Source organism: Psittacula echo, assembly GCF_963264785.1.
Source record: "Psittacula echo genome assembly, chromosome: 4".
In the NCBI taxonomy this organism is placed as follows: Eukaryota; Metazoa; Chordata; class Aves; order Psittaciformes; family Psittacidae; genus Psittacula; species Psittacula echo.
Genome location: NC_137738.1, coordinates 109,968,458 through 109,994,683, shown reverse-complemented (window position 1 = coordinate 109,994,683; position 26,226 = coordinate 109,968,458). Strand labels below are relative to the sequence as shown.

At 44.1% G+C, this 26,226-nt stretch overlaps 1 protein-coding gene across 5 annotated transcripts in view; it reads right to left on the bottom strand.

Annotated features, from left to right (window-relative positions):
- The window catches only part of ATL2 (atlastin GTPase 2), a 39,817-nt gene extending 20,271 nt beyond the window's left edge, over window positions 1-19,546 (bottom strand). For all 5 annotated transcript variants that reach the window (XR_013956731.1, XR_013956732.1, XM_080616843.1 and 2 more), the window contains exons 1-2: window positions 19,460-19,546; window positions 4,130-4,407 (exon numbers count right to left, since the gene is read on the bottom strand). Coding sequence is in view for 3 of the 5 variants with exons in the window: in XM_080616843.1 (XP_080472969.1) it covers window positions 4,130-4,407; window positions 19,460-19,520 (339 nt within the window). In the remaining 2 variants the exon portion in view is untranslated. The remainder of the gene's footprint in view (window positions 1-4,129; window positions 4,408-19,459) is intronic.
- Window positions 19,547-26,226: the final 6,680 nt, after the last annotated feature.

Genomic DNA, 26,226 nt, shown 5'->3' with positions numbered 1-26,226 from the left:
CACTTTTTTTTAAAAAGGGAGAAAAGGAAGATTGGCAAACCATAAGTTGGTCAGCCTCACCTCAGTGCCTGCTAAGATCATGAAGCAGATCCTCCTGGAAACTATGCTAAGGCAATGGACAACAAGCGAGTGATTGGTAACAGCCAGCATAGCTTCAATGAAGGCAAACTGTGCCTGACAAATTTGGTGTAATACAGTTACAGCATTGGTGGATAAGGGAAGAGCAACTGGCATTATCTACCTGGATTTGTGCAAGGCATCTGATACTGTCCCACATGACACCCTGTCTCTAAACTGAAGAGACAGGGATTTGATATACGTACCACTCAGTGGATAAGGAATTCATTGGATGGTCATACTCAAGTGAGTAGGGGTCAACAGTTCAATGTCCAAGCGGGGACCAGTGAGTGGTGCTCCTCAGGGGTTGGTGTTGGGACCAATCCTGTTCAACAACTTTGTTGGCAATACAGACAGTGGGACTGGGTGTACCTTCAGCAAGTTTGTGATGACACCAAGCAAGTTACCCAGGTTACTTCAAGTTACTTCAGCAAGTTTGTGATGACACCACAACAGAGGGAAGGGATGCCATTCAGAGGGACCTGGACAAGCTTGAGAGGTGGGCCAGCAAAAACTTCATGAAGCCCAACAAGACCAAGTGCAAGGTCTTACACTTGGGCTGGGGCTATCCCAAGCAAAATACAGGCTGGGCAGAAAATGGATTGAGAACAGCCCTGAGAAGGACCTGGGAGTGCTGGCTCACAAGAAGCTCAACATTACCCAGCAATGTGCATTCCCAGCACAGAAACCAACTGCATCCTGGGCTGCATCACCAGCAGCATGACCAGGAGGTTAAGGGAGAGGATTCTTCCAGTCTGCTCTGCTCTCGTGAGACCCCACCTGTAGTACTGTGTCCAGCTCTGGGGCCCCACACCATGAGCTTCCAGTGCTTAAAGGGGGCCTACAAGAAATCTGTAGGACTTTTTACAAGGGCATACAGAGACAGGACAAGGGGGAATGGCTTTAAACTCAGAGAGGAGATTTAGATTAGATATTACGAAAAAAGTCTTTACTGTGAGGGTGGCGAGGCCCTGGCACAGGTTGCCCAGAGAAGTTGTGGCTGCCACATCCCTGGTAGTGTTCAAGGCCAGGGTGGATGGGGTTTTGAGCAACCTGGTCTAGTGGAAGGTGTCCCTGTCCGTGGCGGGGCGGGGGGGGGAGGGCTGGAACTAGATGAGCGTTAAAGTCCCTTCCAACCCAAACCATTCTATGATTCTATGAAATTACCCTTATTTCTAACAATTCAGACCAAAACCACACAAATGTTTTGAGAAATGCCTCAATAAGCACTAGGGTATGACCACATTTGATTTCACACGTGATTCATCACAGGAGACTTTGGTGTCTTAACAAGCACAACTTTAGCTGAAGCTGCTTCATCTTGTGGACTATGCACTTAAGCCTGTCTCAACTGACTTTTGCATCAGTCTGAAGCACTCCTAGCTTGTTACCTCCATTTTTCCTTAGTTAAAACTCGGTATCTTAACAGTCTCCATCCATCAAGTTGGCTGGAGAGACAGTGAAGAGATGGGAGGAAGGAAAAAAAAAAAAAAAAAAAAAGACTTTGTTCTTTCAAGTTGCACTACAATTTTGTATCAGTCACCTAAAAGATAACCTATCTAAATATATTCCACACTAAGAAAAGGACCAATGCAGCTTTATTTGCACAGTGCCATTAGTGCTCACTGCACCTTGCCGATTAATACAAGCTAAGAAGGTCATATCCTGGTAAAAAAGCTTTAAATCTAAATTTAATTGTGTTACTGCACCCAACTCTTAATAAGGCTTAAACTGCAACAAAGATCACAGGATCCTTGCAGCAGCTTGCTGAGTACACACTGCTGCTGGTTAGTGGCAGATCATTCTGTTCCCTTTCAAATGAGAAGGCATATCACTAAGTATCAGTGCTTGAAATGAGATACCCACCTCCCTGAAGCTAGTGACCAATCTCAGATGTGTCGAAATCCTACCTGCAACCTCAGCTGGCACAAATGAGATTTCTGGTTTAAGACAAGAAAATGGGATTATGAAGTATCTTGGCAAGTTTTTCATCACGTGCCTTAAGACCCACAGGGGAGGATATTCCAAAATTGCTTTATTAGTGTACAAACTGAATGCAGCTGCTTGAGTATTTTGTGCAGGATCTAATATTTAGTTGACAGAACTTACAGACCTGTAATTAAGCCTGAAGATGAAGTGGTGTGGTCAGACTAAAGAGTACTATAAAACTATACCAAGGCCTTCCCTCCTGTACTGAAACTTGCATAAGCATAGAGGATGACATTTGACTTGATACAATTCAGCAGTGCTCAAAGAGGAGTTGCACTTATCTTCTCTCATCCCCAACTCCCAGTTTGCAGCATTCTAATGCTTTTCAAACTCTTTCCCTAAGCCAGCTTCCAGTCACTGAGCTGGCAGGAAAACAATTCAGCAAAGTGCAGTGTCTTCTAGAGCATCATTGAGTTGGATCAGCTCAGCTAAAGGCCTGCAAGCATTACAGCTTCAGAATGCAAATGCCTGGCCAGAAGCAGCACATGAAGAGCAAGACCGCTCTGGTTTTGTAAGAGACAGTTGTTACAGTAGCTGACTAAGTCTGCCTTTATCTTCAGTTTAAGTGAAACATGGTATTTTGATGGACACCTATAAAAACTGGAAAAAGTGACTGCAAAATAAAGGGAACAGAGAGACATGTTATTGTACAAGGCTGAAACAGCGTTTCAATCCATTTTGCTTTGTTTTATTTCACAATCTGAAAGTTACAGTATTTCCTTAAATCCCACCCCTTCTATTTTTGGAAGGAACTAGCACTACCTCTACCCAGCCACCATCTAGCTCAAACTGCTATACTTCTTGGGAGCTCAATTTTGTTGCTCATCTGTGGCGTTTTGAGTTTTGGTGTTTTTTTCTGTTTTAATACAAAAGGGACACCAGTGAGGGTTCACAAACACACACACACACACAAAAGGCCACCCACTGAACAGCTATAGCAATGAAACATTAAATCCTCCCTAGGTTAGAGTCTTAAGAAGTGGGGAGCAACAGCTTGCTACTCTGTATTCCTCCTACCATATCCTCAATGCCTTTCTTAGAGAGCTCCTGGCAAATTAGTGAGAGGAATTCAATAGAAGGCACTACTGCGAGTGAGAGAAAGGAAGTCTTCACTTGCCAACTACCAGCAGCTTCTTTGCAATATTCCCATATTTCCTTTAACTGCAGGGTTCATCTTGAATTCTCCTCAAGCCAGCTAGCACAAAGGTAAAATAGATGCAGTCATGGTTAGTTTCTGCTACCATGAATTCCAACTCCAAAGCACAGTGACCAAAAAAAGGGTAAGTTCTGGGGATTTTTTTAAGAGTTTCTCAACGCAGTGAAACACTGAACTGTCAATATTCATGATGAAGATTAAATAAAAACACACCACAACCTGCAACAGACAGATGTGTATGTTCACAGGAAGCCCTACCCCACCTTCTCCATATCAGCCAGGAGTCTGAAGTAGACTAGACACAAGACAACACCAGCCAAAAACTACAAGCTAAAAGAAGTTAAATTTTGGATCAGGCATTCATTCATTAAGCAATGACTTAAAAGGATTTAAAAAATTCCTGGATTATGTTCAGAGACACATTCCAAGCAGCAAACAGGAGACTTTCTCCCTTTTGCCATACTTCAGATTTAAGCAGATACAGTCCTCCTGATAACTTCTTTTTGCAGCATGTAAGCTAGCACTACAATATTTCAAGTGACCAGGTCAAAGTGAGATTCCATCAACTTAGGTGAATCCTTCCCCAAAGCTCAACTAGAAGGCCACAAAGCTTCTTCATTCAAGTTCTCATGCCCACTTACACTGGGACATGAGTAAGTTCCCTTGATAACTGCAGGAAAAACTATCTTAGAAAGCTGTCACTTACATACACTTCTTCACAGAGTAGGAACAAAGCAGCTGGCTTTCCCACCCCCCCAGTAAGAAAAATTTGACTTGCTATATTTGTGCTCAAGTCAACAAATACAAACATAAGTGACTAAAATACCAAACTACTTTTCTCCTGCAGGGAGAATCGAAATTACTCACCCTGTTATACATGTATCTAAGCATGAAGTCCAGCAGAAAAGATTTTCCTTTGCGGAAAGCTCCTGCTACAGACACAACTACTATGTTAAGATCTTTGATGTGTTCCTGAAGCAAGATTTTTTCCAATGCTGCTTCATCTAATTCAAAGTTATGGTCATCTTCATGAGCAAGAACAATCTGTATGGGGCGTGGCTTATCCAAATCCACCTCATCATCCGAGTCTGGCAGGGCATCCGAGTCGGGTAGAGCATCCTCCTCTTCTTCCTCATAATGCTTACCTGCAAATTGACAGGTTACAACACATTAGTAAGCCAGAGCTTAGGGCACCAGACATTTCTTTGAAGTGAAGCCTTGAGCTAGGCCTTCATTCCCAGCAGCAAGAGGGATTATCTCAAGGGCATTCCCAAGATTAACAGCAGTATAGACTACGTTTCAGATCTTCTGCATTTTCTATGTTTTAACAAATCACAAAAAGATGACTGATTTTCGGCATCAAAACTCCTTTCAAGTATAGCTTCCATTAAAAATCAAATATCCAAAGAGGAGCAAAAAAGACCACTTTTAGATCACCTTCTTATGCTACTGTAAGGAGAAAAAAAAAAAAAAAGAAAAAAAAAAAAAGGATGCTCTCTGCCAGTTTTGCTTGCCAACACCTACAAGCACAACCAGTGATATAGTATGTAACCCCAGGATTACATAAACCAGCAGATGACTAAATTCCTCTGTAATTCCAACACATTACACCTGTTTCTATTCTGATCACAGCACAGACTTCAGAGTGCCTATTCAGTGCTTGCAAGAAGATAAACTCCTGAGCATGTGCAACACCTAACACTTCTGCCATAACAGAAACAAAAACATTTAAGTAGTTCCTGGCTTCATATTCTTCCCATGACACAGTATTATTAAATCTTGCTCAATAACAAGTACTAACTCTTTCAAAAAGAGTTAATATTTTATGCACAATTTAAGAATCAATACTCTTTCACAGGATCAACCAGTAGCCAAAAGAACAGTAACTCAGATGAGATATAAGTTACTAATGAATGATAAATTAAGGTAACACAGCCCTTCAGACATACAGCACAATAGGAGAATTACCCTATTCTCCTGAACTCCAGAATTTAGGAGTTACTGGGATAGAGGCCTAAAAGAACAACAAACAAAATGACCTGTCCAAGGTGAAGTCTCCTCTTATTTAGGTACCACAACACTGAAGTTTGTCCCACAGTAGAAACAAGCTCTACCACTGGCCTGATTTGATTTTTCCTATCAAGCGTCTGGAAGCTGTTTAGTACTTGCAAAATTACCCCTAACTCCAGATATACATTTTGACATATTCAATCTGAACCCACCGTGCACAAATCCGATGGAGGCACCTTCCTAGCAGTTATTTATCTGGGAACATCACTGTATGAACTTAAGTATGCTGGATTGCTAGTCAGGATTGCATTTTCAAACACTGCTTTAATGAAGACAAAGAAGCAGCCATCTCCAGTTACTTGATACATTGCACACAGGTAAGTTACATGGCCTCATGCTTCCTGTGGAAGCAGCCCAGAAGCAGTGTTCTCTTGCAGGACGTCTCATAAGGCACCACGGAACACACCACCGCTTAATTTATTCATGACAGAGACCCTGCCAATACCCACAGGACCTGCCAAGTCATTCCTGCCAGACATTGCATCCTAGATACTATCATCAGCAAAAGACTTACGAACAGTGCTCCAACACACTGTTTTGTGGATGTAATGAGCTATTACCACAAACCTGAAAAACTGGTAACATGGTGACCCTGGAGTTTCCCCAGTGGCTGTCTCTTTAGCTGGTTCTGACAACATTTCCCTTCATTGCAGATCAGAGAGGACATTTCCATTTCTAAGCATTAAATCTGTGCTGCCTCACAGGCCAGTGGCACTAAATGAAACTAATTCAAACTATATGTTTGAATCTATTAAGCTAGTGCAGTACTTGGTTTGAACAGGAAGTAAACTTGAATGCTTAAACCCTAGGCAGCTAGAAGTGAACTCCAACATTATCCAAGTGGATGTGCAAAACAGCCCCTAGCATCACCTTAACTCAAACTGGTTGACAAAGCAGCCCAAAAAATTCAATTGCACTAACAGCCCTGACAACTGGAAGGAGTAGCTTTAAAAAGAAAAGCTGTCAACAGGACACCAAACTAAAACTACATCAACACAATACTGGTCACCAGTGCAGAAGAAAAACTCTCACCTTTGGCCTAAAGCTTTTTTATTCCCAGATATTAAACAAGCCCTCTTTTCTGAAAGAGTTTACAAAACAGGTTTTGCCCCATATAGGTAGCATCCTTGGTATGCCAGAAAACTTGGGAGGATAGCCAAGGTGAGGTACGAAGATTTGACAGTCAGAAAGAAAGCCTTCAGCATCACAGCCTAGAAACACAAAGGGAATAATTCTATTGATAAAAGCATTAAGATCTTATAGCTCCAAGAAGAGACACCTGTGTTTTAGCAAACAGATACTCACCCAATGTATCAAAGCCTCTGCTCCTACATAATCCCCAGGCAACAAACTTAATTACTTAAAACAGCCTTATATCATTTTATTTAAACGCGTACTTCAGCTGCAGTAAGGTATCAGTTTTGTGAACTAAGGTGAACTGTAAAATAGTCTGAAGCAACAGCTTCAACTTCTCTTCATTCACCTGGAGCTTGACATTAACCATCCTTCCCTACTTGGAAGTTATCAGAACCTTAGCAGACCTCAAAGTGCAAGTTGTAGCAGCATTCCTCTGCCAGTGCAGAGCATAGCCACCCAAAGCTTCTTCAAGCCAAGAGGCTTCCTCAGCAAACAAGTAGCTTGGTCTTTTATCAATAGATATTCCTAAACAAGTAGATTCTCCCTATCACAAGTAGACAGTACTATCAAAAGCTTACGCACAATGTGTCTGTTAAAGCTCACAAGATCTTGTTAACAGTATTCTGCACCCCCGGAAGTCAGTTAGCTCAGACAGGACAGAAGACTCATCTTAGTCCCTAGTCAATTATTATTAGATTTCACTTACCAGTAGAAACAATAAAAATCAAGTCCAGAGCATCAAGTTGGGGTTTTGTTTGGTTTGGAATGGTTTCTTGTAGGTTTTTTATTGGTTTTGTTTATTTGTTGACTAGCCAGCCTAATATATCTGAAAGCTCCCAACCTACCTACAGAAAAGACCATCATTGCCATGAATCAAGCACTTGAGAGGGTGAAGAACTACCGTGTTGATAACCGTGAAGGAAACTTGATCCATCCAGAAGAGCTGGTTTGATAACTTCATGCCTGAGTTGCAGAAAACACCTTTCCCTTCAAGAGATTTGAACTACTTAGCAATTACCACGACAGACATTGCACAATTATATTAACTGTAGAACAAGTGCTACTGCTCATCCCAGGAGCACAGTCAGTCAGCGTATACTAACCTGTCACATCCTCCTAAGCAGATGTCAACCTTTTTGGTCCTCTATACCACCTTCTGGCTACAGAAACAAATACAGTCAAGAGAAGATACTACCACCCAGTTTCCCTGTAAGCTCTTCACTACACTTAGCAATAACTACAGCAGGACTACTACTGACACTCATCAGCCAAGTATCAAGAACAAGCACCATTTGTTGAAATGCTAAGCCAGATTTTGAGAACAGTAGCTTCTTGTGTATGTACAAAGTATTCCAACTAAACTCAACTAAACAACCCGTTTCTTAAAGTACGAAGTGAAATGAAAAGCTAATTCCTGCTTCCCCTAAGTACACAGCTAGCAGCTGATGACCTATTTGTCCTGCAGCGTACAACAGTCAGCTCAACCTGCAGGCTATGTAAATAAGAGACAGCCTGCTTTAAATGTGAATTCCTCCCTTTAAGCACATTAATTGAAATAAAGTAAAAAGACAGTTACCTTTAAGTTTCAACCCAAATACAACTTGAGCTCTTTAGCTCATCATTCACATTCTTTCATGATGAAAGCACATGCTAATTGCTAAACTCTGTTGGGTTTAGATACAGTACAGGTTTTTGATCAACAAGCACTGAATGACAACTAGTAATAGTTTTTCTAGACAGTGGGTTGGACATAGACAACTGTACACAGATGAGGCAAACATTAAATAAATTTAAATTCCATTTTATTTTAGTGGCTAAAGAGTTGGACTATGAACAAAGTCTAAAGGAGTAACTTTCATTGACGTAGACAGCTTTCATCAGTACTCCTTCCATTTGCTCTATCACAAGGAGTTACAAAGCCTTCACTCTGTACATCTTCAAGCTGATAGTCTTAATATCTTGCTGGTACAGAAACTTGCACTTTCCTAGAAGTCCAACTTTAAATCAAAACTGCCAGTACCCCTAGATACTTCAGTTTTCAGCATTCCTGAACTGCTTCCCTGGTGCTCAACAGACATCACATGCTTGCATCCATACAAAAGCAATCCAAGTCTCCCTCCCGCTCATAGCTCAGTACAGATGCACGATACGCTCTCCCACATACCTGAATGGTAAAGCAAGATGAAGTGGGCTACGCTAACCTCAAACCATCTGGCTTGATACCTTGTTCTACATCCATGGCCTGAGGGAGTTCACAGCTTGAATCAAAAGCTTAAAATAAGTTAGCATGAGGAAACTGCTGCACTACATTCAAATGTAATGCATTCTATCAGAGCTTCACCTAGGAAATTTTCCTGATAGAGAAAGGAGACAAAATGCTTAAATGTTTCTTGTTCTGGTGTAGTGAACTGAGGAAAGTGTGGGCATGTGTGAACTGAGTTCCAGAGTGTAGGGGAAAAAAAAAAAAAGAAACAGGTTAACCTTCAAACCTTATTTGGTAAGGTAAAAAAGCTGGCACATCTAGTGGAAAAAAAGAAAAATCACTAGATTTAAGTCAAATCTTGTCAAATTGTCCTCCCCTTTCTCCAACAGTCCTACTCCATGCAATAAACTCGCAGCAAGATCTACATTAAAGCTACGGGGCTACCACAGACCATAACGCACCACTGCTTTCCTACTGCTGACCAGCAAATGCTGCCAAGTAGCTCATTTTAAGGCCAGAAATAATTAAACATTTTGAATATTCTGACTATAAATAGGACTGATGAGCTTAGTTCCAAAGACTTGTTTGGATATCCAGTAAGACTGACAGAGGAGTAGAAGAGAAGACACATTTAACTCTCTCTGTTCCTTCAGGGCAATGGGATGCTAAGGGACAGATCTAGAGCTGTTACATAAACTGAGTAGAAGCAAAAAGTACCCAAAGCTACAATTCTGCCGGGGAAGGGGAAAAAGGAGATATTCTGATGACCTAGATACCTATGAAGCGTCATAACTAATCAAACAGTAGGCCTGTCAACTCCTAAGTGCTTTAAAATGCTTCTCTGTTGAATGGTCTGCAGGACCAGACAGCTCTCTCCCCTGTGCAAAATGCTGGTAAGCTAGCATTTTGCATTCTCCATTGAAGGGGATAGAAAAGCTAGAGGGAGACTTCAGTATAAAAAGAGAGGTGCAGCAAAGAAGTCAACCCTCAAATTCAGCTATTTTCAGCTAATGCATACAAGTGACAGAATACCACTAAGCACAGATTAAGACAGAAGTAGCAGAAACCCTGACACAACCTAGTAAGCAACAACAAAAAAATGTATATAAGGACAGCTATTTATATATATAAATATATATATGTAAAAAAGGATTCTGAAAGCACATCTCGAACTTAGCAACAAAGATGTTTCTTCACAGCTACAAGGAAAAACTTGAAGGGTAAGGACAGTCACAAAGCATGCTTCTTATCCTTCTTCCACTCTGCCTAAAACTCACTGCTATTATTAGTACACTCACTGAAGGACCTAACAGGATCTCTACCCACAGTAAGGTTTACCAGTATTTTTCCAGCCCCCTCAAAGAATACTGCTTTAGAATGCTAAGACTAAGGCAGACGAAATCACTAAAAGGCCTCTTCCTCACCTTTTCTCCCCTTTCTTAACCATCCCCCCAGTTTCTTGAGGATAGGAATGAGAACTCACTGGATTTGACAATGCCTTAGTTCACCACAGACTCTGGAAATGGCAAGCGAAAGCTCTCTGTGGCCACTGCAGGCCACACAGATTTAAACTAGGCAGACTTCTGCTTTTATTTCAGAGCGATTGTATTTAAGGTTACTGCTCACTCAAAATGATTCAGTCAGTATTTTCTAATTGGTCTAGCCCATAACCATATTTTACATACCTTGTATGTATTTCTGATCTCAGCAGCTGGTAATTTTAACAACAACCAGCTAACCCAAACCAATATTTTGAGTAAGAAGGATAAGGAGGGAAGAACATGGCAAGAGTTGCCAGTTGCAATTACCCCATATTTGAACTTTACATTTGCAGCCAGAGTAAGTTCAGTCATGCATCTGCATCTGTACCATGGCCACAGAGGAGCTCAGCAGCAAATAAAACAAGTACTTTTGCTGTACAAGGAGGTATGCCGAAGGGCCAGTTTTCATACTCATTTCCAGGATAAACAAGCTGTCAGTTAGGAACACCAACAGGTTTAAGGAAACAGAGCAAGCCAAAGAAGCTTTAGTCTTCCTTTTTGATCATACCATGCTTCTAAGAGTCTGAAGTTTCTAAGCAAAATGATCTTTTAGCCCAACCTCCAATTCACACTCAGCTTTCCACCTCTCTAAGCTAAGGGAGCCTCCCATCCAGGTTTCCCAGCACTGAACCCCATAATTCTGTTTTAATAATAAGTTCCACAATTCATTTCAAAGAATAAAGCGCAGTACAGGGAGAGACTGTGTTTGCTTTAGGAAACTACCTTCTCAAGATCACATAGCTAGCAAAACTGATAGAGTAACTACCTTCAGACACCTTCACGGAGTATTTCAATTCCTCCTCCCTCTCCTTTCTCAACTATGCTTCACTTGGTACTGTCACTAACACACCCACTAGATGAAAGCGAAGTGTGACCAAGGGAAACATAACCTTAACCAATGCAATTAATGCCCAGATCAACAATGAGAATCTAGACAGGAAAAAAGCCCCACCAAGTCACATTTAGGGATAATTGAGGCAGGGGAAATCGCATTTTGTATGCATTCATTTTATCTCCAATGGAAGAAGAGATTTTTGTCACATAGCTACAACAGTAGTTTTCATCAGTTACTGCTGCTACGAACATGGAGAAAGAGGTCTGGGCCTCACCCACAATAATCAATACAGCACTTAACTAATGTCTACTCCCCACAACTCCCAAGTCTCTACCAGACATCACTGATGCTGCTGCACAGAAGTCATTCACTAACGCAACAGCTCAAAACACATTTATTCTGCCAACAGGATGCTGCAGGTCCTCCTCTCTCCCATGTTGCCTCTCCAAGCCTGTTTCACCAGTAATGCGAAGCCTTAGCCACCCACTTACACAAGAGCTCTCCCACTCCTTTCTCATTTCCAGTACCACGCAGTACCACACTGCCTTTCCTGCTAATTTTACCACATATCCAACGCTGCTGAAAGTCAACTAAATAAACCAAACCAGCAGAAATAACAATCCAATATGAACAGTTTTCTACAAACTGTATCACCTCAGTAACAGTCCAATGTGCACCTGAGCTGAAGAAAAAAAGCAGAGCCTCACAGCTTCATGTGTGGTCAGCTCAGCTGTACTTTTGAACAGGACTAGTGCCCTCTGTGTTGGCACCATTGTTCTAGGTCCAGGCACCAACTTATCTTGAACAAACAGAAGGTGATGTGCTGTGCACTTTACAGCCTCTGAAACAGCAGCACCAGCACAATTGAGAGGGAGGCACAAGCTGCTTGACTGTGTGCTGGTGTATTCTGGCTGGTGCCAGAATAGAAGTTCAGCTTTGTGACTACAGCCCCGTTAAGCTGGAAAACTTCTCCAGACTCTCAGAACTCACAAGTACAGTTAAGAAGCATGTTCCTGTGGAGACTGACTTAGTGATATGTGATAACACTGCAAAGATGGGTGGACAACTGGGGTGTAACTGGATCTGATTGGGTGTTGCCAAGGATTTGTCTAGATCTGAAAGAGTTCAAGTTTAGGCTAGGCTAGCCAACACATTTGTTAACCTTCACTTAACAGCGAAGTTTCCTTCCTTTCCAAATAGAAGTTAGTACTAGTTTCAGTTTTGGCAGCAACAGCCTAGAACGTGTAGCTAGTGGGAAGACCTTGAGCTTGGCATAGTCCTTCCTGCACTGAAGGAGTATTCCCTTGAACGTTCCTACTAAATACACTGTAAGTGCCAAGAGCTGTTTCTTCTAATCTACTCTTCAGTAGAATTTTGAGTTCAAAAATAATCAGTTAAATTGTCTCAAGGATGCTGAAAAAACACACTTTAGTAGCTCAGTTCCACGCAACATGCACCTTCATATCAGTTTAAAGGGCTTAAGACTTACCTAAGCTTAACATCATTCACAACACTTGTTACCACAGAAACCTCAGCCACTGCTGCAAAACAAGAGTCTTAACAACAGCAGCACTGTAGGGTTTAAAACAGCCTTTTTCTGGACAGCAAATGCTATTACATGTACACTAATGGCTGCTGGCCAGTTAAGCCTAGTGATGAGTATAGTAATGAGGGTCAAAAACAGAGAGTAACCCCACAGGTAAGGCAAAAGAAACTGTCCTCCTGAAAGGAGGAAACACAGAAGGGGAGCTGGTTATGACTTCTCTTTACATTAAGTTCTCAAATTAGTCTGAAAACAACTAGCCAATCTAAGTGCTTGTCTGCAGGACAGCACACCATATCATATGTTGAGACTATAAATGGGTTAATATCCATCTTTCACTTGGGTGGAGAGCAAAGAGGGAAATACAGCTGTCTGAAGATACATGTTTAACACTCCCCTCCAACCATTTAGTCTTCGTAAATTGTATTTATTGTCTCCATTCTGAGGATCCATGACATCTTTCCTTAGAGCATACGGAGGTCAAACACTGGGAAAATAAGTCCAGGTTTTAGAAGGTGAACCCAAAGAGAGATAATGTGCTGCTCTTTAAAGCTCGCAAAAACTTAATCTAGTCAGTTCTAATGCACTGCAGAAATAAGTGAACAACAGTTTAGACTACAGAACAGCTCAGTCTGATATTTGATTAATGAAACAGTGATACGTCTGCAACACCAAGTACTTAAACTGAGACTCTAAGAATATCATTCAGTTTATCACAAGCCAACTTCCAACCTCTTTAAAAGAGCCAGACTGCATTTTAAGGGTCTTCTCAAGCAAGCAGAATTTCTAGTAGCTTCTGAAGGTTCCACAAGTATTTAATCACATCTGCTATATTAGTGTGGACAGTGTGTTTGGTTTTCCATTGAAAAAAAATAAGCTTAAAAGTAGAAGCTGCATTTCTTAATGCCCCCTATCACCATTATTATGTTTTGAAGGATATTTTACCTTTTAAATCTCAGAGCATAACATGTGGTAAGTTTTCAGTAGCTACCTATTTCTACAGTACTATTAGCTCTCAAAAACACCCTAGTTCTGGGCCCTAAACCCTGAAAGCATTACTAACTGCACTCTTCCAAACAACTTCTGTACCAAGAAGTCTGACATACTAGCACTCAAAAAGATTTCCTTTTAAGTATTTCATACTGCATTCCTTTCCTTATCCTCATGACAAGCTTAAGACTTTGTTGCTTGGAAGATAAGTGATAACTGCCTTGAGGGCAGCTTTTAAGGCCATGTTTAGAATCACACTGCTGTTGTTAACAATTCCTTACTATTAGCTCAGAATTACAAAGTATTTAATAAATTATTTCTCTTAAAAACAAGACAACTTCTTGTTTTAAGAAAGTGATTTGTTTATATCAAGAACTTTAACCTAATTTTCTACAGCAGTCATTTTCACTACCACTCTGTCTTTAATACACTAAAGGAAGCCAAGCTTCTGCCTCGATGCTTAGCAGTTCATGCAGTTAGAGTTTTCTCCCCTGAAATCAGTACTGTGAAGATTTCCACATTAGGCACAGGATTGACAGATGGCACCTTTCATTTCCCAATTGCTTATGGTTCCCCACGTAGATCATGCTATACAGACCAAGATAAAAGAAGAGCCGCAAGAAAAAGCCAGAAGACCCTTTATTACATTTACCCAAGGAGCTGAAAACACAGAAGGTGTTGAGGAGGACACAGGAATATGACACAACATGCAAGTTTGCAAGTAGTAGTATCATAGGATTATGCTTATAGAGACACTTAAAATAACTGCACTTACTCTTCCACTCAGCAGTACCACCCTGTTAGAGAAGACAAGAGGCGAGAAAAACTTTTCCAAAGACACACAACATACAAGAAGGAGTCCGAATACATCAGTACAAGCAGTTGACATATGTTCTCCAACAGGTTTCTGTAACTTAAAAAACAAAACAAACCAACAAACCTTGTTGTCCTGGAATCTTTATACAATACATTGTATAAACGATTCTCAAAAGACAGTTCAAATATTCTACTTAGACCAATAAGATCGTCAAAATTCAACATGACTGTCTCTAAAGTGAAGGAAGAAAAAACATATCACTTGACACTAACTACAGACTGGAACCTGATTCTGATCTCTCTTGAGCAACAGCTACATAAGAGCAAATTAAATTCTACTCTCAAATATCCATTTACTAGAAATTACATTCTACACTCCATGCCTGTAATCTGTACAAGATCTTATTAGCTCAAGCCTTCAACTTCACCACCTTCCAGGGTTTTGCTTCTATTCCAGTCTCAAGAGAAACCTGCCAAGACTTGCAGCAGCACACAAACCCCACCTTGCCACGCAAAATCGCTGGTATGTGGGGCTGAAAATACAATCAGTCTTTTGCTCATTGTCTGCACTGAAAAATAAAGTTGAAATACACCTAGAACAAGGAAAAACGTATCAGATCGGACATCTCCCCTTCTAGCAAAAGCACATCAGAATATCCCTCATACCATACACAAGCCATAAATAGAGGCCCAGTAACCCAGCTGTAAACTGAGTCCCTTCCCAAAAGGCACTTTGTGCAATCTTACAGCTTTGACAGCTCTCTTGCCTATTCCTCTGGGATACAGAAGAGCAGGGGAATTCTTTTAAAAGAAAATGGTCCTGCACAAATCATTTCCACAAAGACCCAAATGGACTTCTCTTTCACATCATATTTGATTTCCTATTAGAAATTACTATATTTGATATCCTATTAGAAATGGACTTCTCTTTCACACTGTATTTGATTTCCTATTAGCTCTGCTCATAAATTCAGCACCCTGGCATCAAACAGGAATTCCAATACCCAGATTACCTGTGTTCACTCAGGTAACCTTTGTCAGACTGCCTTGGATGCTATATGGTTTAGTAATGCCATCTTTGGTGTCAAGCATTCTGCTTTCAATTTCTCCAACCTTAAAGAGGAGCCAGCCACTAACCATTATAAATTTAGTAAAGCTATTTTTTCTGTTTAGTTAATGGGAAAAGGACAAGAGTCATTTAGCTTCACATATCACACTGAGCACAAGGATCTACTTTTCTCACACTAGAAAGAGATACAAACTAGTCTTGTTACTTCAAGGAGTAACGTCCCACGGAGCAGTCAGAATTCTCAGTGACAGGACTCCATGCAAACTAACTAGATAGTTCTAGGATATTTAAGCACATGAACAACCTGCTATGGAGGCAATTCATTAAGTGAATTTACCAGCTACGGCACTATAATGGCATAGGTACACTCCCCTCTCAAGCACAAAGGGGGAGGGTAAGCTCCTTGATTTGCTGCAGAGCAGGAATTCCAGTTAAACACCAACAGGTAGTTACTTGCCTATCATTAATTTATACCTTAGATCATCTCCCAGTAACTCATTTGTACACCTACAGAATACAATGGATGCTACCTTCAAGTCTTAAGAGATACATTCAGTCAAGTAAGAATTAACAGTGGGGGAGGCAAAACAAATTTTCCAATTCCTCAGATATCATTCCAGGTTTTTTAAGTGGGCAGATGATCAACTTCCAAAATTTAAATGCCTTCAGAGTTCCTCACATTGCACACATTCAAAAAGCGCATTCAGCAAGTACATGAAATCTTGCTTTCCTGGAAATGAACGTTACAGAAAATTTGTTAATTTATTTCAGAAATAAACAGAAGTTAAAGGTCAGACAAGTTGGCTACCAATGATCTCAGAACACTAGTCCCTATTATGTATTCATTTGCTGCCAGAAGTTACTTGATTACAATCCTTGAATTAATAGATATCACTCATTTCATATCAGTCATTTCTTTGCAGGTAACTGAAATATCAGGCAATCTGAGTGATATTTTCAGATGTATTTCAAACATGCTCATCTGTTTGTTCTGGTGTTTCAGATGCAAACCCCATCCCCTCAAACGTATTCATGTAAATCAACTCCCTACAGAGCACTATGACCTCAAAATCAGCTATAGGAGGCAGTATTCATGTTAAGAACAACCTTCCAAAAACCCAGGGAAGTTACCTCCATCTTTCCTCCAGGACATCCCAAGAATGCCAGGACCAATGTATACAAGTACTTCTGAAAACTTTCAGTTGATTACAAATGACAAATACAGCAGCCCTGCCTATGCAGAAGCTTAGAAAATATTTCTGTGCCCTTTTCACCTTAGACAGTTGCCATTAAAGACAAAAACCTTAAAACAGTAATGACTGGTGTATTAAGCTTGGGACGTTAGTGAAGGATTTAGCAAGAAGCTGGAAAATGCACTCAAACTGGCAACTTGCAGAACACACTGTAAGTGCATTTTGCAGCAACAATAAAGACAAGGAAACAATTTAACCTGATTTTAAAGTTTAAAACTTCCCATTCAAAGACTGCCATGCCAGGATATCAAAAATTATCCAAAGGACAGGGCCTGTTCATGACTGCAGTGCAGTAACAAAAGCAACTTCAGGTCTAACTTTTCTACATAAGGTGAAGTTCAGTGAAACTTGGCAGTACTCCTCACGAATGTCCTTGGAACAGTCAGAAATGTCTACAGACTATGCTAAGACATACAACAGTCAACTGACAACAAAGTTAAAACTAGTTTCACCATAGTGCTGAAGTGAAACCTGCGATGCAGCTTGCGCTGGAGACGAACAACACTGCAGTTCAATATCAAAACATGAACACCACAGAATTTAATTTACATGTATTTCCATCTGCTTATTACATCTGTTTTTACAGTTGGGCAAAACAAAGTCAGAGAGGATGCAATACCACCATCAGGAGATAAGTGCTCTATCACATCAGAGGAAAATCCCCAGCCCTCCTCTCCTCCAAAGACCTGCTCTTACCCAGTCTAGCCAGCTTGAGGTAACGTCTTTATTCGTATTAGGACAAGGGAAAACAATTCCTCACCTACCACAGTATCTCGCTCCAGTGGTACATTAAAATATACTCAGTAAGCAAATATTAATTGCTGATATTTAACCAAAACAGACACTGCAGTTAGCATGAGGTGCCTGAGACATATCAGCACTCCTCCAAGACCTGGCTCAAGCGCTCCTGTCCACCCAACATGAACTACTTGGCCACCTAAACCAGGAGAGACTAGTTTTTAAAGAAATGCTTTTACGATAGTTGAAGTAAAACTGTTCTGTGCTAGGACTATTTCAGAAATGTCTTTAAATTACAGGCAGAAGATGAGAAGGAAAGAACATAGCCTTCCTCAATCCCACTCCCTGCTTTCAAAAGAATTTTAGTTGAAATGCCACAGAGCTATTACTATTATTTGAGGAGGAACTGTAACACCACTAGTGGCTTTAGGAAAACCTAGAACATAACAGCTGTTAAGCAACACTTAGTAATGGTACAGGAGGAGTTATAGGCCTCTCCTGTTACATTTTGTGTAACTATTCCAATCTACGACTCTGCTTTATTTCGTTGTACAGAAAGCTCTTCTGCAAGCAGGCACAGATCATCCACAGCTGTACATGCAAACCCTATCAAATCAGTTGTTCCATGCCTTTAGTACACAAGTAACTTAAGAGACATGCACACATTTCCACCACTAATGATGACACAGCTACCTTAAAGACCATTTATTACTGGTGTGCTGGTGCTTTTATGACCCTAAGAAAGTTATGCAATCATCTAATGCTTTGAGATGACTGAAGTACATAGTGGTGAAATACAGAGAACCATCAAAGAAAATTCAGCAGTGCTGGGTTTGAAGGCGACAAACCGGTATCCAAGCAGTAAAGGAGTACATCATGTCCTCAATGTCAATCTCTGGACTCTTAAATTATTAAAATCCCAAAACTGCCAAAAACAATCAAACATTTCTACATGCTCAGAAGTGCTGCCTTTTCCTGCCTATAAAAAAGTCAGCAGAGTCGCCACACCACACCTGACAGTTTAGAGCGTGGTTAGATTTCCCAGTCTCTAGCTGGCTTATAAATGAAGCAATTGAAACCAATAGTGGCACATGGCATCTGTTAGATTTTGTTTAATCACGTCCAGTCCAATCACTCTGCTTCCAAACTGAGAGTTATACAACAAAGATGTTAAAATAGTTCAGTGTTCTAGTGCAGTGCTAAGAACCTCACGCAATCAACTTAGCTTTCAAGTCTGTACAATCCCCACAAGTACCAGTCCTCAAGCAGGGTATGGCAGAGGAAGAGTTACAAGCTCTCAGATTTTAAGCTATTCTTGGAAAAATAAGCGTAATAATAATAAAAAAAGAACACTGCGCAGACTCCGGCACATCCGAGACTAAACACCGAGCCAGAGACACGTCCCGTCACCACCGGAGGATGCATTACAAGCAAGAACGGCACAGACAGTGGAGCACACCGGGTCCATACGGGGAACGGGCTAACATGATCAGCCACCTCCTTTCCCGAGCTGCCCGGTGCTGCTCCCTTCGCAGGGGGACGCGGCTCCGGAGCCCTCCAAGCTGCTTCGCTCCGGCCCCGCTAGTGCCAGCCGAGTGTCCCGCGGCCTGGGAAGCCCCGGCCGCATTGGGGCACCCTCACCCCCCACTCCTCACGTCATGTACACACGGGCGGCCGAGCCACGCCGCAGCGGGGAATAAGGTCACCGACGGCCGGGCCGCGCTCCGGTACGTGCCGCCGTGTGCACAGCGGGAGGCCCTGGCGGCGCAGGGCGAGCGGGGTGACCCCGCACCGGGAGCCGCCGCGCCGGCTTCCCCCGCCGCCCCTCCAGAGCCAGACGTGGGGGCTGGCGGCCGCCCCCGCCATTTTGAGGAGAGGGGGGCAAAGGGGGGGGAAGGAAGACCCCGGGGCCTCCCCCCGGCGCCGCCCGCCGGTAGGGCCCGCGGCTCAGCTCCACGCCTCCCGCGGGCAGCCCCGCCACCGCCCCGGAGGGACGCGTTACCTGCCGGTGCGGGCCGTTGGCGGGCCGGGCCCGCGCGCCGCGCCGCGTCCCTTTCCGCCATCTTGTCCGGGTTTAAAATTAACTCGCTGTGACGTCAGAGCTCCGCCGAGAGACCTTTATCGCCCGCCGGCGGTGGCGCGGGCAGAGGCGGGTCCTAGCGCCGCCGGCCGCCCGCCCAGGGAGGGGCGGGGCATGCGCCCTCACAGCCCCGCTGAAGGCTCCCCCCCTTTCTGTGTCTGTCACTGTGGCGGTGCTGTACGGCAGCTGACCGCTGGGCAGCGGGGAAGGGAAGGAAGAGGCGAAGTCACACACGCTGTGGGACGAAGCGTGCTCTGTGGTAGAGACACACGCACCCCGCCCTCACCACCACCACCAGCCGGGGCCCTGCTGCCCAGGCCAGCCTCCAAGCTGACGGGAGGGATGCTCCCCTCACCCCCCCTGAGATGCGGAGCGCTGAGTGAGGGGCCTTAGGGTGATAGGGATGGAAATGCCATGCCCCTAGCTGCACAAAACGCCTTCAGAGAGTCCCGTCAGGGATTCCTCACGCTGCACTGCCCTTTCCCACCTCTGTTGGGCCAGAGGACAACATGTCCATGGGGACAGCCAGGAAAGTGACCCGAGCGCTCTGTGCTTCTGGCAGGAACACCAGCTCCTCACTCTTGAGTGCTTGCTGCTGCTGCCTGTGGGCTGGAAACACACAAGAGGACACCTCTGAATCAGAACAAGCCATACAAGTTCCCAAGGGACCAAACATTCCCACTTGTTTCTGGGTTTTGTGAGCGCCTTGTTCCACTAACCCAACGCTGACATTATCGCATGCATTCAGAAGGCCAACTATTAAAGCTAACTGCATCTACTGCACAAAGGTTTTAGGTCTGTGAGGTTTCATATTGCTAAAGGTTATGCAAACTTCGACAATCAAATTGATCGGTGTGACCTTGTTCCTGGTTACAACAACATATTTGGCTGATAAATCAGCATGTGAAGTGAGCAACAGCATTGCAAAACGCCACCTCACTATGGTAATGCTTTCTGTAGAAACCATTTGCCTAAAAGACTTGGGCTGTGCTAACTTATTTGGTCCTGGAGATGCAACGTTTGAATGACAACAATCCAAAACCAAGCTGAGTTCAGTTCTGAGGTGGAGGAAAAGCTTCTGAGCAAAGAAAACCAACAGGCTGCCCTGGCACGTGGAAGTTTTTCCCAACCAAACCTTCTCCAAACCCTCCTTTCAGTCCTTTCACAGTATCACAGTATCACAGTATGTTAGAGATTGGAAGGGACCTCAAGAGATCATCTAGTCCAATCCCCCTGCCAGAGCAGGAACACCTAGATAAGGTTACACAGGAATGTGTCCAGGCGGGTTTTGAATGTCTCCAAAGAAGGAGACTCCACAACCTCCCTGGGCAGCCTGTTCCAGTGTTCTGTCACCCTCACTGAGAAGAAGTTTCTTCTCAAGTTTAAGTGGAACCTCTTGTGTTCCAGTTTATACCCATTACCCCTTGTCTTATCATTGTTTGCCACTGAGAAGAGCCTGGCTCCATCCTCATGACACTCCCCCTTTATATATTTATATACACTAATAAGGTCCCCCCGCAGTCTCCTCTTCTCCAAACTATAGAGACCCAGCTCCCTCAGCCTTTCCTCATAAGGGAGATGCTCCACTCCCTTAATCATCTTAGTTGCCCTGCGCTGGACTCTCTCCAGCAGGTCCCTGTCCTTCTTGAACTGAGGGGCCCAGAACTGGACACAATATTCCAGATGCGGTCTCACCAGGGCCGAGTAGAGGGGAAGGAGGACCTCTCTCGACCTACTGACCACCCCCCTTCTAATACACCCCAGGATGCCATTGGCCTTCCTGGCCACAAGGGCACAGTGTTGGCTCATGGTCATCCTGCTGTCCACTAGGACCCCCAGGTCCCTCTCCCCTACACTACTCTCTAACAGGTCGTTCCCCAACCTATACTGGAACCTGGGGTTGTTCCTGCCCAGATGCAGGACTCTACACTTTCCCTTGTTATATTTCATCAAGTTTCTCCCTGCCCAACTCTCCAGCCTGTCCAGGTCCCTCTGGATGGCAGCACAGCCTTCTGGCGTGTCAGCCACTCCTCCCAGCTTAGTGTCATCAGCAAACTTGCTGACAGTACACTCAATTCCCTCATCTAAATCATTGATGAATATATTAAATAATACTGGTCCCAATACTGACCCTTGAGGCACTCCACTAGATACAGGCCTCCAACTGGACTCCGCCCCATAGACTACAACTCTCTGGCTTCTGTCCTTCAGCCAGTTCGCAGTCCACCTCACTACCTGATCGTCCAGGCCACACTTCCTCAATTTAGCTATGAGGATGCTGTGGGAGACTGTGTCAAATGCTTTGCTGAAGTCAAGGTAGACCACATCCACCGCTCTGCCATCATCCATCCACAATGTTATTTCCTCATAAAAGGCTATGAGGTTGGTCAAGCATGACTTCCCCTTGGTAAAGCCATGTTGACTGCCCTTCATAACCCTCTTATCCTTGACATGCCTTAAGATGGCATCAAGGATAAGGTGTTCCATCACTTTCCCAGGGATGGAGGTGAGGCTGACCGGTCTATAGTTACCCAGGTCCTCCTTCTTGCCTTTTTTGAAGACTGGAGTGACATTTGCTTTCCTTCAGTCCTCAGGCACCTCTCCCGTTTCCCAAGACTTGGTAAAGATGATGGAGAGAGGTCTAGCAATGACTTCCGCCAGTTCCCTCAACACCCGCGGGTGCATCCCATCTGGACCCATGGATTTATGGATGTCCAGATTGCTCAACTGGTCCCTAACCCATTCCTCATGGACTAAGGCAAACCGCTCCAGTGACCTGACTTCATCTGAGGTCTCAGGAGTACAGGGTTCTTCAGGACTGCCTCCGGCAGAGTAGACTGACACAAAGAAGGCATTCAATAACTCTGCCATCTCAGTATCTTCTGTCACCAGGGCACCCATCCCATTCACCAGTGGGCCAACCTTGCCTCTGGTGTTAGTTTTATCAGCTATGTATTTGAAAAAGCTCTTTCTGTTGTCCTTGACCCCTCTGGCCAGATTTAATTCTAAGGAGGCCTTAGCCATCCTAGCTGCCTTCCTACATCTTCTAGCAGCAGCCTTATATTCCTCCCGAGTGGCCAGCCCCTCCTTCCATGACCTATAAACTCTGCTCTTCCACTTGAGCATACCCAGCAGTTCCTTATTCAGCCATGCAGGTCTCCTGGCCCTCTTCCTTGACTTCCTACGTGTCGGGATGCTCAGCTCTTGAGCTTGGAATAAGCAATTCTTGAATGCCAACCAACTATCTTGGGCCCCTTTACCTTCAAGCAGCCTTGCCCATGGGACTTCCCCTAGCAATTGCTTGAAAAGGCCAAAGTTTGCCCTGCTGAAGTCCAGGGTTGCAATTCTACTTGCTATTGTACTGGTCCTACCACACAAGATCCTGAATTCCACCATCTCGTGGTCGCTGCAACCAAGGCAGCCCTCAACCCTTACTGCTTCGACCAGACCCTCCTTGTTAGTGAGGATGAGATCCAGCAGCGCTCCTCTCCTGGTTGGCTCATCCACCATTTGCATGAGGAAGTTATCATCCATACACTGGAGGAACCTCCTGGACTGTGGCTGGGTTGCTGAGTAGTCCTTCCAGCAAACATCAGGGAAGTTAAAATCCCCCACGACGACCACGTCCTGTGACTGTGAGGCCGCTCTCAGCTGCTTGTAGAAGGCCTCATCAACTTCCTCACCCTGATCTGGTGGCCTGTAACAGACACCCACAACAGTATCGCCCCTGCCAGCCTGCCCCTTAATTCTCTAATTATTTACTACTGAAGTAGCACATAAGGGTCATCCTAACATTGGGGTCTGTTATGCTTGTTTCAATGCTTACAGTGGCACTCCTTGCCTCAGAGAGCTTAATGTCTAAAAGTCTAAAAGATGCTGTAATCACAGCAAGGGAGAACTGCAAAAGGATGCAATGGTCAAACTAATACATTCAATTCTAGTTATGCCACCTGTGTTAATAAAATATGCAATGCTGTAAAACTGTCGATAACTTTCTTTTTCTAGATTTACACCAGCATAAATGGAATTGGGATTCAACCCCTTTTTACGGAAGTATTGGTATGAAGGCAAGGAAAAAAAACGTTGCCATTGACCTTTTGCAGTTTAATACTCTCTCTACTTATTTGGATAAAATGAGTGTTCCATTGTCTGTCCTTCTAACCTTATCCCAAGTCAAGAGGAAAACTTTTCCTGACATCAGAAAGAAGGCAGAGCACACTCTACATACTGAGGTATTTCAGAGATACACAGGAAATCAGGCAAAGATCTTCAAGTAAAAGTGCATTGAAAGCCAGAAACAGTGTTAACTTAAGTTGATAGACTTCAGCTTCAGCAACTCAGTAAGAAAACTTAAAAAATAGGGGGAAAAAATACTAAAGTTTTCCAGCTCTGTTAGTAAACAGCCTTGTTTCTGAGCAAGTCTGGAACAGTTTACATGGAGCAGAGTTTGAAATGGTGCATAGACAGACAGATTTCTGCTCCATGCAACAGGATTTACTGCTGCTGTAATACGAGAACAGAAGTCAAGAACTTGGAGGTCAGAAAGCTCAATCTAAATTCTGTCCTTTCACATCTGCAGGAAGGAAGGAGACATTGAGTACTGCATTCAGGTCTGGGCCCCCTAACATAAGGACATGGACCTGTTGGAGCAAGTCCATGAAGATGCTCCAAGGGCTGGAGCACCTCTCCCATGAAGACAAGCTGAGAGAGCTGGACTTGTTCAGCCTGGAGAAGTCTCCAGGGAGACCTTAGAGCAGCTTCCAGTACCTAAAGGTGCCAAGTTTAAACACAGCCCCAAGGCAGGGACTGCTCAGCCATTCTGCTGAGAGAGTTGTCCGCTTCTGCAGCCAGAAGGCAAGCCGATCCACCACAGTTTCTCCTGCCCTTCAAGACAGCATGGAATGGGGCAAGACAGTTCCTGACTCTTGCCGGCAGAGGCATCCACTGGACACTAGAAAAGGCTGGATTAGATGCAGGTTCCTTATGCCTTCCTGTATAAAATGTTTCTGTGTCCCTATCAGCTGTCCTGCTGGGTTTATTTAAGGTGACCAACATGATGACAAATCTCTAAGCCAAACACCCACCTGAAGCATGCTGAACACCACTCCTGGGCTGGGGAACAGAGCAGTCTTCCATTCTGAAGGGCTGAGGGTCCTGGGATGAGCTGGAGAGGTCTCTATTGGCAGTACAGCACTTACCAATGTCTTTTCTCATTTGCTTCAGTCCAAACTAGTGACAAGGTGTGTCTCAATCTTCCCTGTAGGCTACGCAGTGCTGCATTCCTCTGTGAGCTGAGGACAGACAGCAATGAGATAAAGGTGGTTCTTCTGGAAGCCTCCACTCTCTCCAGCAATAAGGTGCCTCCAACCTATTGGCTGCAGTCCCTAGGGCCACACACGGCTCCCCAAGGGAGAAAAATGGAGATACTAGGAGTGGTCAGCCCTTCAGTGGTGAACCAGTGCTAGCAGTGGGAACAGCCAGTGCAGATGGTGATCAGCGGCCCTCCCACCAGACACCACATGAAGGGAGCTGCATCACTTGGGCAAGCCTGAGATTTCCTAACAGTCTCCCGGTGGGAAATCTGCCTGGATCTCAGGCTTGCTCCCAGAGACAAACATGTGCACCACCACCACCCCCCCCCAAATTGAAAAAGCCCTACAAGGCACCTTATCTTACTTTCCTCTGAGAAGCACCCAGGCTGCAGAACTGCAGCCCTACTGCTCATGAATTCACCTCGTCACAGCTTCCCACCTCTTCCAGCTGGAACCCTCCTCCCCTCTGCACTGTGCCAGCAGGCACTGGAGGCTGTGCTGCCCACCAAGCTCCTTCCCTCTCTGCAGCTGGATCCTCCTGTTGACTCCCTCTTCCCAGCACCAATCCCTGCTCACACGCAGGAACATGCTGCTTGGTCCTGCCTGGGCTGGCTGGTGTTTGCCTCCCAACCTTTGCAAGGATCTCAGCCCCATGAGCAAGCAAGCTGGGTTTTCTATGAAGTTTTCTGATACCCACCATTCCCCAAGAGCATCTCCCTCAGATTCAGGGGTGCTTTCCTCTGTCACACAGGCGATCTAAAAGTTGCTGTGCGTCACGAGCTTGTATCTACCTCTGCGTGTTTGCACGATCTGGAGCTTACCCAAGAAAAGCCAAGGTGGGACTCAGCATGGATCCAAAGCTGGCTCTCCTGCAAAGAGCACCAAGGAAGCAGAGAGGCTGTTTGAGAAGAAAGGCAAAAGAACAGTTTACCAAATCTCTTGAACCTGCAGCTGTCCCACTTGCCAAGATGCCTTTTTAGCTGGCAGCAGCCCCTTGCATACCACTCATTTATAGCAAGCCGAGTGGGAGACACATCCCATTCAGCCCTGGTGATGACTCAAAGTTGCTCCTCTGGGGAGGGAGGAGGAAATAATGCTGAATTTTAGCTGTTGTCAGAGCAGCTCGGAGAATGTTGCTAGGCACCAGCTGCAGGAATCACCTGCAAGTGCTTTCACAGGAGGGGTTGGGTCCAAGTGCCAAATACCTTTGAAATGGGCATAATCCATTCTGAGCTTGAAGGAACTATTGCACAATCTTCCCAGGACTAAGAGTTTAAATTCAGGGGACTGTGGCACTGCTGGGGAAAGGGCACTGGGCAGACTCTGGAACCAGGAGCCACACTGGCCTGTGTTAGGGGAGCTCTCTGGAGGTCCCAC